The sequence below is a fragment of the Geospiza fortis genome, unplaced genomic scaffold (genome assembly GCF_000277835.1).
Source record: "Geospiza fortis unplaced genomic scaffold, GeoFor_1.0 scaffold23, whole genome shotgun sequence".
NCBI classification, from domain to species: domain Eukaryota; kingdom Metazoa; phylum Chordata; class Aves; order Passeriformes; family Thraupidae; genus Geospiza; species Geospiza fortis.
Genome location: NW_005054303.1, coordinates 5,339,035 through 5,352,587, shown reverse-complemented (window position 1 = coordinate 5,352,587; position 13,553 = coordinate 5,339,035). Strand labels below are relative to the sequence as shown.

The 13,553-nt window shown below is 39.9% G+C and overlaps 1 protein-coding gene across 1 annotated transcript; it reads right to left on the bottom strand.

Annotated features, from left to right (window-relative positions):
- Positions 1 to 2,151: 2,151 nt before the first annotated feature.
- DLK1 (delta like non-canonical Notch ligand 1) lies at positions 2,152 to 13,551 on the bottom strand (the record flags this gene model as incomplete). The annotated part of the gene is made up of 5 exons (XM_031066182.1): positions 2,152 to 3,265; positions 7,483 to 7,624; positions 12,076 to 12,206; positions 12,638 to 12,701; positions 13,536 to 13,551. Coding segments are annotated over 5 exons (1,095 nt in total), but the record flags the coding sequence as incomplete, so codon positions are not given.
- Between the last annotated feature and the right edge of the window lie 2 nt (positions 13,552 to 13,553).

Genomic DNA, 13,553 nt, shown 5'->3' with positions numbered 1-13,553 from the left:
TCCATGCTGTGCAAATGACCTTTTCTCAAAAATGCTCTTCTGTCTACATATGAAGAAATGCCCTGTGATGGAGGAACTGTCCACTGGGTCCCCATGGCCAAATAAAAATGGTGACAGTTTATAAATATGAATTATAACTTCCTAAGTTTTGTATGTTTAAAATACAAAGCTTTGTTACTTAAAGCTTTGTTCTGTTCTGGAGCAGACCAAGCTGTAAGAGTTAAGGAAACCCTTGCTCAACAGTGAGGGGAAGGTGTACAGGCAGCTCAAGAATTTAACCACTGACTTCCAGCAGATACTTAAAGTTGTAACTGGTTTTAAATCAAAGCTGCAAGATACCCAACTGAGTTATGCATGTTTATGGTTATCTCCAAATTAACTCTAATATATTTCTAATAATGCTAAAATGCACAATACTGAATTATATGTTTAAAACATATTGGTTTAAAAGAAGTGTGTTAGCTCCTAAGGCTCATGTTTCATGGCTTGAAATTCAACTCTGCTTACCCGGTTTTACATTCATCTGGGTTTCTAAGTCATCTTCAAACTTCCCTACAGCGGACTGAAAAGTTGCTAGTCTTGATAAATGTTTGTTTTTCCAACAAGAGCTTTGAGAAGGAGCATCTTCTTCACTTAAAGTTTTCACCCTGTTATCTGAAATTCAACACTTTCCACAGTAGTATCAGAGTACCATTTTTCCTCTTAGCACTACATCACAATACTATGATATGTGCAAATATTATCAACAATACAGCAAACTTGCTATATACCTGTAGCAATTCAGAGAGATATTAACAAAAAAAAATCTTACTATAATGCCATATATGTGCTTTAAGGCTTTTTTTAATTGAGCAGCTGTTAATGGATTTGGGAATAGCATAGTTACGAGAGCTGAGAAGAAGCTGCTAATCATTCCTATCTAGGGTGGCTGGGGAAATAAACTGTTACAAAACTGCAGTTAAAGACACCTTTGAGCACTGCTGTTGGAAGTGATTGGTTTGGTTGTTTTGGTGTTTTTTTTTTTTTTTTTTTTTTTGTGGGGTTTTTTTTTTTTTTTTGGTTTTGGTTTTGGTTTTTTTTTTTTTTTAATTGTTTTTCTTACAGGGAGCATTCAGTGTCAGGCTGGCCTTTTAGGAAAAAAGCTGGGAGGGCCAGGAGGGTCATGCCCAGGGTGGGACAGACAGATGCCTGGCCTCACCGACCCCACAGGCTCACAGGAGCTGAACACGTGGCTGGAGCTGGAGCTGGTAACGGGGCCCATTGGCAGTTCCAGACACAGCAGGTGATGAACCAGCTCCAGGGGCCACCCGTGGGCTCCAGGCAGCAGCAAAAGCAGACAGGGCCAGAGACAGGGCTGGGGCACAGGTCCAAAGGGTCCTTTCAGCAGCTGGGCTACCTACTGTAGGTAGTCCAAGGACCAAGCGCAGGCAGAGGTGGAGCCCAGCACGGCTACAGCCCAGCTCAGACCAGAACCAGCAGTACTGGGCTGACCCAAAATGGTCCCATGGGCAGGAGGTGTGCGAGAGCCCAGGCAAGGCTCCTCAGGGAGGTTAAGTGTTCTTATTGCCCTCAGGCCCCCGACAATTTTATGGCTTTCATGACCCCTTGCCTATTTGCCACTGCTGCTTTTGATTCTTGAAAACCTTGTTCCCTCCTTGAAATGTGACCGAAAAAGCAGAAGTGAAGAATTAAAAGCAGCTGTCCTATTTCAGGTGACACGTGACATCTTTTCCTTTCTCCACATGACACAGTCATGAAGGATACTTCACTCAGCAGAGGTCTTTAAGGAGTATTTATAGAAAAGTCAGAATCTGATCCTTTAATCTCTACTAGGTCTCTAAAAAGAAAGACATTGAACACTTTTTTAACATTTTAAAATAGATAAATAGAACAATCTATAGATGCAGGTTTTCAAGCGAGAGACCTTTAACCTGAAATTAATATCCCAAAGACCTCTAAGATTCCACAGAATCTCTCTTATAAGCATGTAAAAATAGCAACACTGACTGAATAGGTGAGATATCAGTGTGAATTTGCTCCTGCTGGTTGCAATTTCTAAAGACTTTATCAGATATCAAACGAGTCCAGCATGGACACTTGTTGCAGACCTTGCTGTAGAGTAAGGTTTACAAATGAATAAATAAACCAGTGTAGCCCTTAACTGCTGTTTATTTTTTTAAAAAAAGCATTACTGAGTAATTTGCAAGTACTGTACTTGCCAAATGAACTATGCACAATACAAGAAAGCTGCAATACAGTTGCAGTGATAAGTTATTTTTTATTTTACAAAAAGTAGCTGCCTTGAAGAGAAATTAAAATAACATTCCTTACTTTTTAATACTTTTTTTTTCTTTTATTTTGGGGAATGAAAAAATCCTTAGCAAGACAGATACATTACATTTCTTCATTCTCACTCAGAACAATTGACAGCAAATATACACACAAATACTGAGGCCAAACACAGGCAATAAATTTTACATATTGCTATGAAAAGTTGCAAGATGCCGCTTGGCTTTCAAGGGCCTAGATGGCAGTGTAGTTCTTAGTGTAATTAGTCAATTTGATCTTCTCTGGGAAGATAATATTAACTGAGAGGTTTTCCCCATTGTTAGACTTCAGAAAAAAGTTCTTTTTCTTGCGCAGGAGATGACTGTATTTGGCATTAGCAAGCCACATTTCACATTTTGAAAAGAAAACAATCCCAGTTGTACCCAAGACAACAAGACACGTAAGCAAGCCCAGCACAACAAAACATATCACCTGGCTTCTACTCATTAAGGGATCTGCATTTTGAATTGTTTCTTTCACTGTTATTTTCAGGATTTCTTGTTGTTGATGCACTGATCTATGGTGAGCTTTTGAGGGTGGCTTGTAATTCTGCATATGCTTTGTCTCCATATTCATTCCAGAGAGGCTTGTGTTTTTGCTGGGATGTCTGCAGGTCATGCCAACAAATTCTGGTTTACAGATGCACTCGAACCCTCCCTGGGGATGCTCACTGCAAGTGCCTCCATTCTCACAGGGGCCACTTGCACAGAAAGTGACACGGCTGCTGCACAGCTTCCCTGTGTAGCCATGGGGACAAGAACAGCTGAAACCCACACCAACATCTGTGCATGTTCCTCCATTCTCACACGGGTTGGATTCACAGTCGTCTCTATCTATTTCACAGAAGTTGCCAGCAAAACCAGAAGGGCACAGACAGGAAGCATGGGGTGCAAAACCATTGTCATCAATGCATGTTCCTCCATTCTGGCAGGGAGAACTAGGATACATGACAAACACAGAGACAAAATTGAAGTTCAAAGGAAGAAACTATTAGGAAACACTTTATATAATAAAATGAGCTATTTTTCTTTAGAAGAGCCAATTCCAAATGCAAATCCACTGAAGTCAGTCAAGCTGAATAAAAAATGAGTTTGTTCAACAGCATTGTCAGTACAGATTATAATATCTTCTGCTGACCCTTTGGCCAGGATTAGTACACCAGTATATAAATTCAACCCAATGAGCTGTGAAGGGATTTTAAATGATTTCAAACATTTATTCAAATTAAGCTTGCCACTATTTCTATATGCTTGGATCTATTTAGCAGAGCAACTATTCATACAAGAGAGAACAAAGATATGAGCAGCCATGGCTGCTTCCTTTCTACCTGATTATTCCTAAAACAATCTATATATTGTATTGGCAGAACAAAACAGTGCCATAGCAGCTAGGCATAAAGCTGATTGTTTTTATTCTGCCTGTCTGTGTTCCATGACACAAACAATTTAGAAGCAAACAGACACTTTCCTATAAACAGCTGTTCAGCCAAAATTTTTGATAGATACAATTATAACAAAAAATATCAATAAGAGAATTTCAGCCTGGGCAAAGACAGCTGTAATGTGAGAGCAGGACCATAGGAAACCAAGTATTTCTACAAACTCTTTTAGTACTTCCCAACTAGCAGCCTGATAATATGTTTTAGGTGACATAAATTAACTGAGAGATCTTTTTTATCTTTACAATGCAACTGTGCCTTACTGAGTGTAATGCCAAAAGATGAGGCCACCACTGACTCAATTCAGGGGATCTGTGCAAAGTGCACTTGGTCCTTTAACCCTTAACAAGGGTCCCTGAGTCCCAGGTTTACAAATAAAGCTCAAATCCTCAAACTTTCATGGCAGTTCATCACACATCAGCAAAGCTTTTAAAACTCTGTAAAATATGAAAAATACTTGGCAAAGTTTAGGACAAATCTCTTTGACAACAAAACTTTTCTGAATACTTGTGCATCCCTGAAGACATACAGCACAGTACTGTCTGATAGTTGAAAGTCCAAGCTGTCATTTAAGGCCTCCCCACTTCCAGGGCAAAGTCCCAGGGGTAATGAAGATCACAGCTCCAGTTGCAGACATTTCACATATGCAGCAGTCAGTGGCAACAGGCTGTTGTGGAATTCCATGGTGGGACACAGAGATTCAAAAGATCTGTTGATGTCTGGCTGAGACGACTGTGAAAGAGGTGTAAACTCCTGTCTACAAATGGTCCCTGATCACAACAAGGCTGGGCTTGCCACCATTGCTCTGGGACTACCTTTGGTAGAGATTGCTCCAAGAACCTCTGGCTTCACTGGGGACTGAAACACTCAGCAGCCACCCATCAGGAGAGACTGAACATTCTGGCAGAGGAATCATCTGTCTGTTTTCTGCAGCTTCCACATTAACTGCTCTGTCCTCTAGTACTGTTCTTTAGATGTTGGCTGGGTAAAAAGCCCTAAAAGAACATATTGGAAGTCTGGGAGCAGTATTTGACATAGACATTGTTAGTGATAACTTGAGGTGAGGAATTTCAACATATTAACCAGGCATGATGTCTTTTTAAGCAAAATATGGAAATTGGAGTTATACAGTCCTTCAGTGGTTATGGCTGTCTTGGAGAACCTAGCACCCTCTCTTAGCTTTACAGGTACCATGGAAAATTGGACAAGCTGGTTTGGATGGGAAAATGTGTAGAAGTTTGGACCTTCATGGCTGGGTTGAATTTCAGTACTTTCTAGGGAAATGGGAAGAAATTGTTGGAGAACATAAGTTCTGAATTTTTTCCTTTTTCTGAAATTTTCAGAGATGTAAAATATTGAAACAAAAACAGTTAAGGGGAAAAATGCAGGATTATGAAAATTTTCTTTATTTTTTACTAACAGAGTTGCATTTGTCTATTTTAAATATGTTTAAATAAATAAAGCCTTAATATTAATTTCCTTGAATAAAATCTTCTACTTTGCATTTTTGGCATTTAACACAGCAAGGTGTTGTACGTGAAGGGTTAGTTGTAGGAAGCATTCCATACCATTCTTCTCTGCTTTTCAGATAGCCTGGTTTCTTTTAGAAAGTACCACTCACTGCTCTGCTTCAAAGCAGAAACCTCCAAACATCACAGAGAGGTCACTACTGCAGATACATGTAAGCAGACTAGAATAAACACTTTGATTTGTGAATTGTCCTGGTTCCATCTGTGAATATTAACTAAGAAGCCAGCAGTAATGCTCAGTAATATCAACATTTTTAACATTACCACTGAGGTAGAGAGGAATTGAGATGTGAATGAAATGGCACCATCTGATGCAGTCTCTTTCTACAATGTGGGATGCACTCTCTGGTGGACTGTGAATTATTAGCAGACATGGAGTGCTTATGCTGGCAACAGTTGTCTTTTTGAACTAAATGCAGATTTGCAGAGCCTGCTACTCATTTTCCTGAAAAAGACAGCTTCCTAGAGAAAAAGAGTCACTACTTCAAGTATGTTGCTTTCTTCAGAAAAATTTTTCACAGTTTCCAGGCTAGTTCATCAGCATTCAGCCCAAAAACAGAGTGCCAGCACAAAAAAAGGAATTTCAGCAATTTAAATGGTTATAAGGTGTTTAAGAAAGTACAAGCAACTAATCTTTATTATTTTGTTGATGCTGTGTTTTTGGAACTCACCTGTTTTTTGGGATAACTATTATATATGTCTACACTGAATTATGGAAATATTTGGTCTACAGGTGAAAATCAGAAAACCTATCCACATCCCCCACAATAGGCAAGTAGCTTGGATTTGATCATGGCTCTTTCAAGGAACTTAAATTTCCTCATTGTCAATGAATAAAAATAGTCAAATCAGAGTAGCTATCTTAGAAGCTGAAAGTAAACCCAGAAAAAACTGTGAGAGTGTCTCCCAAATAAAGGTGATGACAAAAAATTCTAATGACATGAAGTTGTGAAAGAATGGCAATTCTTGCCAGAGAGAGTGAGAGATGTTAATATTCCTTAAACAAGAGTGTACAAATATTCAAGAAGATTCAGTCATAAAGTAGATCTGATAACTCATAATTATCTACCACTGAGCAAAAAGAGAACCAGAGGTATCCATATAGAGCTAGAGAGCAAGAAGGCAATCTCCTAAAAGAAAACTGTGATTTTAGGGTCATAGATTTACCAAGTTTGTATCCACCATAAATGCATTCTGTATATTTATGGGATCAGAACTTTGATGAGCAGATGACAGCAAATGCTTCTAGATTTGAACAGAAACCCAAATTCACATTTTCTCTAGCACTGAAAGGTCTTCCTTTTTTTTCAAGCAGTTCTACTAGTGACTCTCCTGTAAGATCTTTGGCCTGTACCCATTGCCTCTTGAGCTTTCATTGGGCACCTCTATGAGAAGTCTGACTCTGTCATCTTTGCTTCCCCCATCAGGTACTCACACACAATGGACAAGTTCCTCAGAGCCTGCTCTTCTCCAGGCTAAATGCCCCAGCTCTCAGTATCTCTTTATAGGAGAGATGTTCCCTTTCTTTAATCACATCCATGGCCCTTCACTGGACTCACTCCAGTATGGCTGTGTCCTTTTTATGTTGGGTAGCCCAGAACTGGACCCAGCACTCCACATGTGCCTCACCAAGGCTGAGCAGAAGGGAGGGATCCCTCAGCCTACTGGCACTGCTATTCTTAATATCCCATTTCTTTTAAAGAATAGAGAGCAGTGGTCCTCCCTGCTCTGATGGAAGTGAGATTGTCTCCTTTATTTAACTATGGGCACATTATCATATGTTGGTTAAGAAAAAAGGACAGACTGGTGGGCCAGGTGTTTTCATGCAGACAGCTTCTGTGCTAACTACTGCTCTTATTGGGCTGTGTATAAATTATCCCTCACTAGAGGTGAGAACACAAGATAGGAGTCACTTCAAGTTTGTTTATGAAAATCATGAGAAGGCATAAATTCACCACAATAAAATGTGCAAATTAGCACTTTTAGTACTCAGATTGTGCACAGAAAGCCACACTGATAATCTCTTAAATCTTTAAAATATTAATAGATCAGATTTGTAAAGTTTGATAATATCAGCAACTATATCAGAAGCATTGTGTATTTTAACACAGATATAATTCCACCTAGCAAAGAATTCTGAATAATTGAAGTGTAGATTTTAAATGCATGCCAGAAATCAATATTTACCCATTAATAATGCAGGGTCCTTTCTTGAGATGGCAGTTTTTTCCCGTAAATCCCTGGGCACACAGACAAATATATCCTCCATCACCAGTCTCTATACACGTTGAATTATTGGTGCAGGGCTTTGCTGAACATGGGTGAATATCTGTTAAAAAATACCCAACAGGCCTTGATTAATCTAATAAGAAAGGGTTAGTGAATGCTATACAATACTTCAAATAAAATACAGCTTTAACAATACTTCATCCCGCATTTTATAAATTCTGATCTATTCCCCCCTTTGGTAAAATGGAGTTCAGGTTGTTCGACTATTGCAAGGAATTTCAGCTTATTTCTAGCTCTTTCTAGCTCCTGCTTGCAAAATGTGTTTTAATTGCTCCATTCTATAAATAAGTAGTATTAGAAATAAAATATTAGTGTGGGACAAAGAACTTCTAGATAGTCTAGCCATACTTTCACAATCTTGGCTTCTCCATGAGCTGAATTCTGATAAAGCAATCAGGAATGGGGAATTCTCCCTGCTCCCAGCCCATATCATTATGTGCTTATGAACAAATGTTTCATAAAAACAGAGATCATCAATTTACAAAAAAATTTGTTAAAATTTCATCTTCTGGCTGGGCTAGATTCAACCCTTATATAACTGTACCAGAACACAGAGCTGTATGACGTCTGGACCCAAAGTCACACATTTTCTTTGCAACTGCCCTGCTGAGCCACTTCCCACTCAAATGATTACTGAATTTTTAAAATAATTAAAACTAAATAAACAAACAAGTGTATATTTTAGCAAGCTACTGCAACAGCTGCAGAGAAGTGCTGACTGGAAGGTATTTGATGCCTCACACACACATATGCCCACTTTCTAAGAAGATGAAAAGGGATTTAAGGGCATTTATATTTTACTTCCCACAGCAACATGAAATTTAGATGATATCATGAGGTACTGCAAAATTTTAACCACAGAAAACAACAGCCTTAGCTTTCAAATACAATCTTCCCTGGACAAAAGGTTCTATTTCCTAATGCATTAGGCTGTTCTCATTGCAGGACAACTTAGCATGCACTTTAAGTATAAACTCCAATTTTCACAAGGACCAAAATAATCTTGAATGTTTTTTGAAGCAGTGTTGTTTGCCAGCTGTTTTCACTGACTCTAAAGGCAGCTAATAAAGCATGTACTTTGATGGAGAAGAAAACATGAACTTTGATGCAGGAGCATGGAAACTCTCTGAAATACATCTATGAATAAGTATGTATATATACACATTACTGTCAATAATTTATGTCAGGTATTTAATTTCATAATACATCTTAAAAGGGTGTTGTACCAGGTTCTTTTAAAACATGATACATAAATAGCCTCAATTAGCCCATTTTCTCTATTTTATTTTACATCTAAAAAGGACAACCACCAAGTGGTAACAGATGGAAATGCAAAACCAGGATGTTACACTTATACGTATATTACCAGTGGCCTCAATCATATTACCCATAATTAAATAGTTCCATCAAACAAAGTTGTCATGCTGCAGTGCATGAAGCAATCACTGAGTGTTTTTATGAGGAAGATATGCTCAGTTGTAGTTTGTCACAGGACAATTTTTAGCCCCCGTCTCATGCATTCATAGCACAGGCATTAGAGACTCCACCTGTGCTCTCTGATGAGTTTGGCAACATGTGGCCTTGGCAAAGCACTCTGGTGACAAGTAGGACAATTTACTCCCAGCTCACACTGTGTGTTGATTTTTTAGCCCAATTGAGGCCAGGATTCCAGCAGGAGTCACGGGCCCGCTAACACGACTCTGTCGGCACAGCCGGGGGTGACAGGCTGACAGATCTGATCTAGCAAGCTGGATCAAACACTCTGACTGGGCTCTCATTTTTCTCCTGGAAACAAATTGACTCAATTGATTTTCCCTTTGTTATGGCCAGTGTTTGATGTGGTTCCTGTACTGTGCAGTGTATATCAGCTGCAGAGGGAAACTCCGTGCTGTGCAGCCTGGTTCCAGGGGTGCACACACCAGATTTCAAGGCTGTGTTTCCACAAGATGAGAAGATGCCATGGCATCATGGAGCCAGTTGGACAGGCTCCATTGCAAATTGGTTAACCAGCAGTGTTAACACCAAGACCAACTCACAGATGTTTTCCTTCAAGTGCCTTGTCTGTCCATGTGACTGCAATAATAGTCACAAATGCTACCACTGATTCTGCCCTCCTATTTACAGTGGATCAAGCCCAACCCATAACCTGCATGTCTCTAAATTACTAGGAAGGTCATTCCTGGCCTGAACTGAGAACCAGGCTGCCTGTATTAAAAACAGCCACACAATCAAGAGGCATTAGCAAACCACTTGGTGATCTACAACTACTCCAGAAAGGAAGTTCCATGATCAAAGCCAAGGAGATCATACATATATTCTAACTCTTCTACAAAAAAGAAGAGGCATCATCACCAGTCCAAATAATCTTTTTTCCTCCCTTGCTTAGCAAGCAAGTAGACTGCTAAGAGCATATCTCTTAGAAATATTTCAGTTTTTTGTAGTGGCCAATGCACTTCAGAGCCTTCCACAGTTTTCCCTTCTAGTTTTTTCCTTACTGTTTCCTAACCTGATCAAGTTTCATTTAATGATACCTGTAAATTAACTGTAACTACCTCTAATGACTTTATACAGGCAGGAAACTGACACCAACTTTTGGCAGAGGATGATAGGATCAGGGGCTGAGCAATAACCCATTTGAGGTTTCAGTCCTTTATTGTCAGGATAATAATTTCTATCAACTTTCCAACAGCATGAAGATGAGGAGGAGCACCCTTCTCTTGATCCCTTACTGCAAAAAACGCATTTAGAGTAGGCAGAGCCACTGAGATAAAAGACTATCAACATCACTGCAGATGAAAAAATAGTTATCCTTTTGGCTGAAAATTGTCAGCAGCTCTTCATGAGGATCTAAATTTAAATTGGCAAAGAAGTCTCTGAGATGACTCTGAGTGTTGAGAGAAAGAGTAGTTCCTGCACTTAAGCAAGAGATACCCTTTTTGGTATTATAGGACTTCCTTAATGAGTATGTGTTAAAAGAATGTCTTTTCATAAAGATGTGGGTTCAATTTTCAATGCATTATTTTGCATCCTAAGTAGCAATTGCAAGAGGGAAACACTGCAAGGCTCAGAACTGCAAGGATATATTAGTACTAGGAAATTCAGCTATGCAACTAAAGCTTTTAGAAGTAGCTATGAAGATGCTACCGTTAAAAATGTGGAACTTTTTATTCACTGATAAGCAACAGAACTGAGCCTCCTAAGGTGGCAGAGGGGGGACTGTTCTGTGCAGCTTTCGAAATCTCTGATTGTAGATCAGAGAAGGACTCATTCCTCCTCGTTAACTGTAATGAGAATCTAGGTGTCTGTCTCACGTACAAACACATTTGTGAGATGCATCCAGAACAACATCTGAGAGTTTAGAGTCACATCTGCACCACAGATGTCTCCACTGCTACCACAGCTCCTGCAAACATACCAGGAGTGACCTTAGGAAGCCTCTCTCTGCTCACGTGTGCAGGCAGTGAGTTCAGGCTGCAAAACCTGCTGAGTAAATGAGTAAATGAATACCTGAGAACCTTGCACTAAATTCCATGTCACTGCAAGGATGTGACCTACCTAAACCTTCTGATTCTTTTAGTCATCTTGAAACTCTTACGCAGTTCAATCAGTCATCAATCATGACTTTGGCTATGTATTGGAGATCTCATGCATGCTCTATAAATTATGAGCCATATAACAACAAAAGCCTAAAGGCATGAAGAGAAAATGAGGCCCTGGACACTTGTCCTCTCCCAGCTGCAGCTATGTGGGCTGAGCAGTGCATGCTCCTGGATGCTCATGTGGTTTCCATCCTGTCAGATCTCTCTGACTGAACGTTTGCCTTTGTCAGCCAAAATAAACTACCTCAACAAAGGCCAATTCTTCAGCTTGCTGATGCTAAGCTGGCTGATTCTGACTGGAAAAGGGTGAGAGAGTGCAGCCAGAGCTGTGCTTTTCCCTCAGACCTGAGGGGGAAATGGCAGCCTGTTTAGGAAGAGCTTTTTCTCACTTATAGTATTGTTACTTCACTAAATCATCACCGGGTTAAGTAAAGGAAAAAATAGACACAATGTTTTCCTTTCAAGAAGTACTAAGAAAATAGCACATACACACATATATGTGTATATATATATATATATATATATATACAAAGTGCTACATAAATATTTAAAATTATTTAAAATATACAAGATAACTTGTATTTTGATTGGAAGGGCTTACGTGACAAGAAGGGAGCAGTTGTTTGTTGGCCTTGTCCCTGATAATTACTGTTTAAAATATAATGAATTTACACTTGGCTCACATACATGCCCAACTACAAAAGATGCTGTATTGCTTCTGCCTAAATTATTATGGAAGTTCGAGGTTTATGTGCTGCCCAGAATCTCCTCATTATCTGGAGCTAATATTCAGTATTTTAAAATTAGTTCTCCAGAAGGGCTTTGCGTGTCTCCAACACCAGATGGGGCTGCTTCCCCTCACTCATTCAAGGAGAGAAAAGGATGTGCAAACCTATGTCACAGAGGCTGCCAACCCAGCCCTCCTCACAGATGCACTGCCAGGGCTTGGCGCAGCTGCCGTGCAAGCACCCAGGGAAAGGAACACACTGATTACAAAGGGCACCCTGCCAGCCAGGTTGGCACCTGAAAGAGATAAAAGACAAGATAGAAATAGAGTTTATTTTTAATAAACATAATTACAAGGATGCCCCCCTTTTTGGTTCACAAACGCACAATAAATAAACTTTTGCATACCAAATTGTACTATTTGAACAAAAGCATACCATCAGTGCTTCTGGGATACTAGAAGCTGTTTATGTGAAAAAAATTATTTCATTCAGCAAGAAAAAAACCCAACTAATCAATGTAAATACTTCATACTGGAAGAAGTAAACTAAACAGGTATCTAAATATCCAAGCTTTCCAGTTACTATATCCTAATACAGTGCTGTTTCATTACAGTTCCATATTTTCAGAGACCAAACCATTTCAGTTTCTATCTCTCTTACCAGGACTACGAATTATTGAAGCTGACCACTCCTGTGCTAATACCCCAGTCTGACAGATCTTTTTACCTGCATTCACTGGGAAATTCACAGAATCCATTCTCTGGATGGCAGCCAGCTTTACAGCTCACGCCTGGAAGAAGAGATTTATAACATCAAACCAGAAAAATCACCACAAAACCCCCCTATACACATGTATCATATCCTATACACATTACAATGTTTTGAAAAATCCCAGTCTGTAAAATGTTCCATTTCTTTTTTCTTCAGACACATTTTTGCATAGTAAAATTTTTAAATGAACCTAATCTGGAACGTGTTATAGAATGTTTCTGTAGGGTAAGTGAAACGACATACAGAATTAATCACAAAAGAATACAAAGTTACTTTAGCACACCAAAAGTGTATGTAATGTCCCTATACACCATTTTAAATGGGTAATGTCAGAGCAGATTCACGGATGTTGTTTCACGAGATGCCGCTCCAAATGCATTGTTTCAGAACTACTCGAAACACAGAAGTACTTTCAGTCAGAAAAAGAAATCCATTTAAAACTACTTACAATAAAAGTGCTGAATTCATTTCAACCCTACGCCGGATGAAAATAACCATTTCCATTAAATCATGCAGAAATAACGTAAGTTAAGGAGAAGAGATTTCAATCGCAGTTTTTGGTTTGTTTGCTTGCTCAAGCATTTGCACCAAGCATCCCTGTGAAAGATCCCCGCCAGCCACGGACACCCTGCGCCAGCGCCAGAGAAACGCGCTCCGTCCGCTGCCAGGGAAAAGCTTCCCGACGACACCAGCATCCCTGGCTGGAGCGAGGGCTGGCGATGCCTTCTCCGCCCAGGGGCTCCGGGAGGGCTCCGGTCATCGCCGCTGCCCCGCGGCCCCGGCAAACTCCCAAAAGTTTCCCAAGTCGCCTCCCTTCCCGATCCCGGCGGGCAGAGGGTGCCGGTGTCCTTACCTGGGGCCGCGGGCAGCA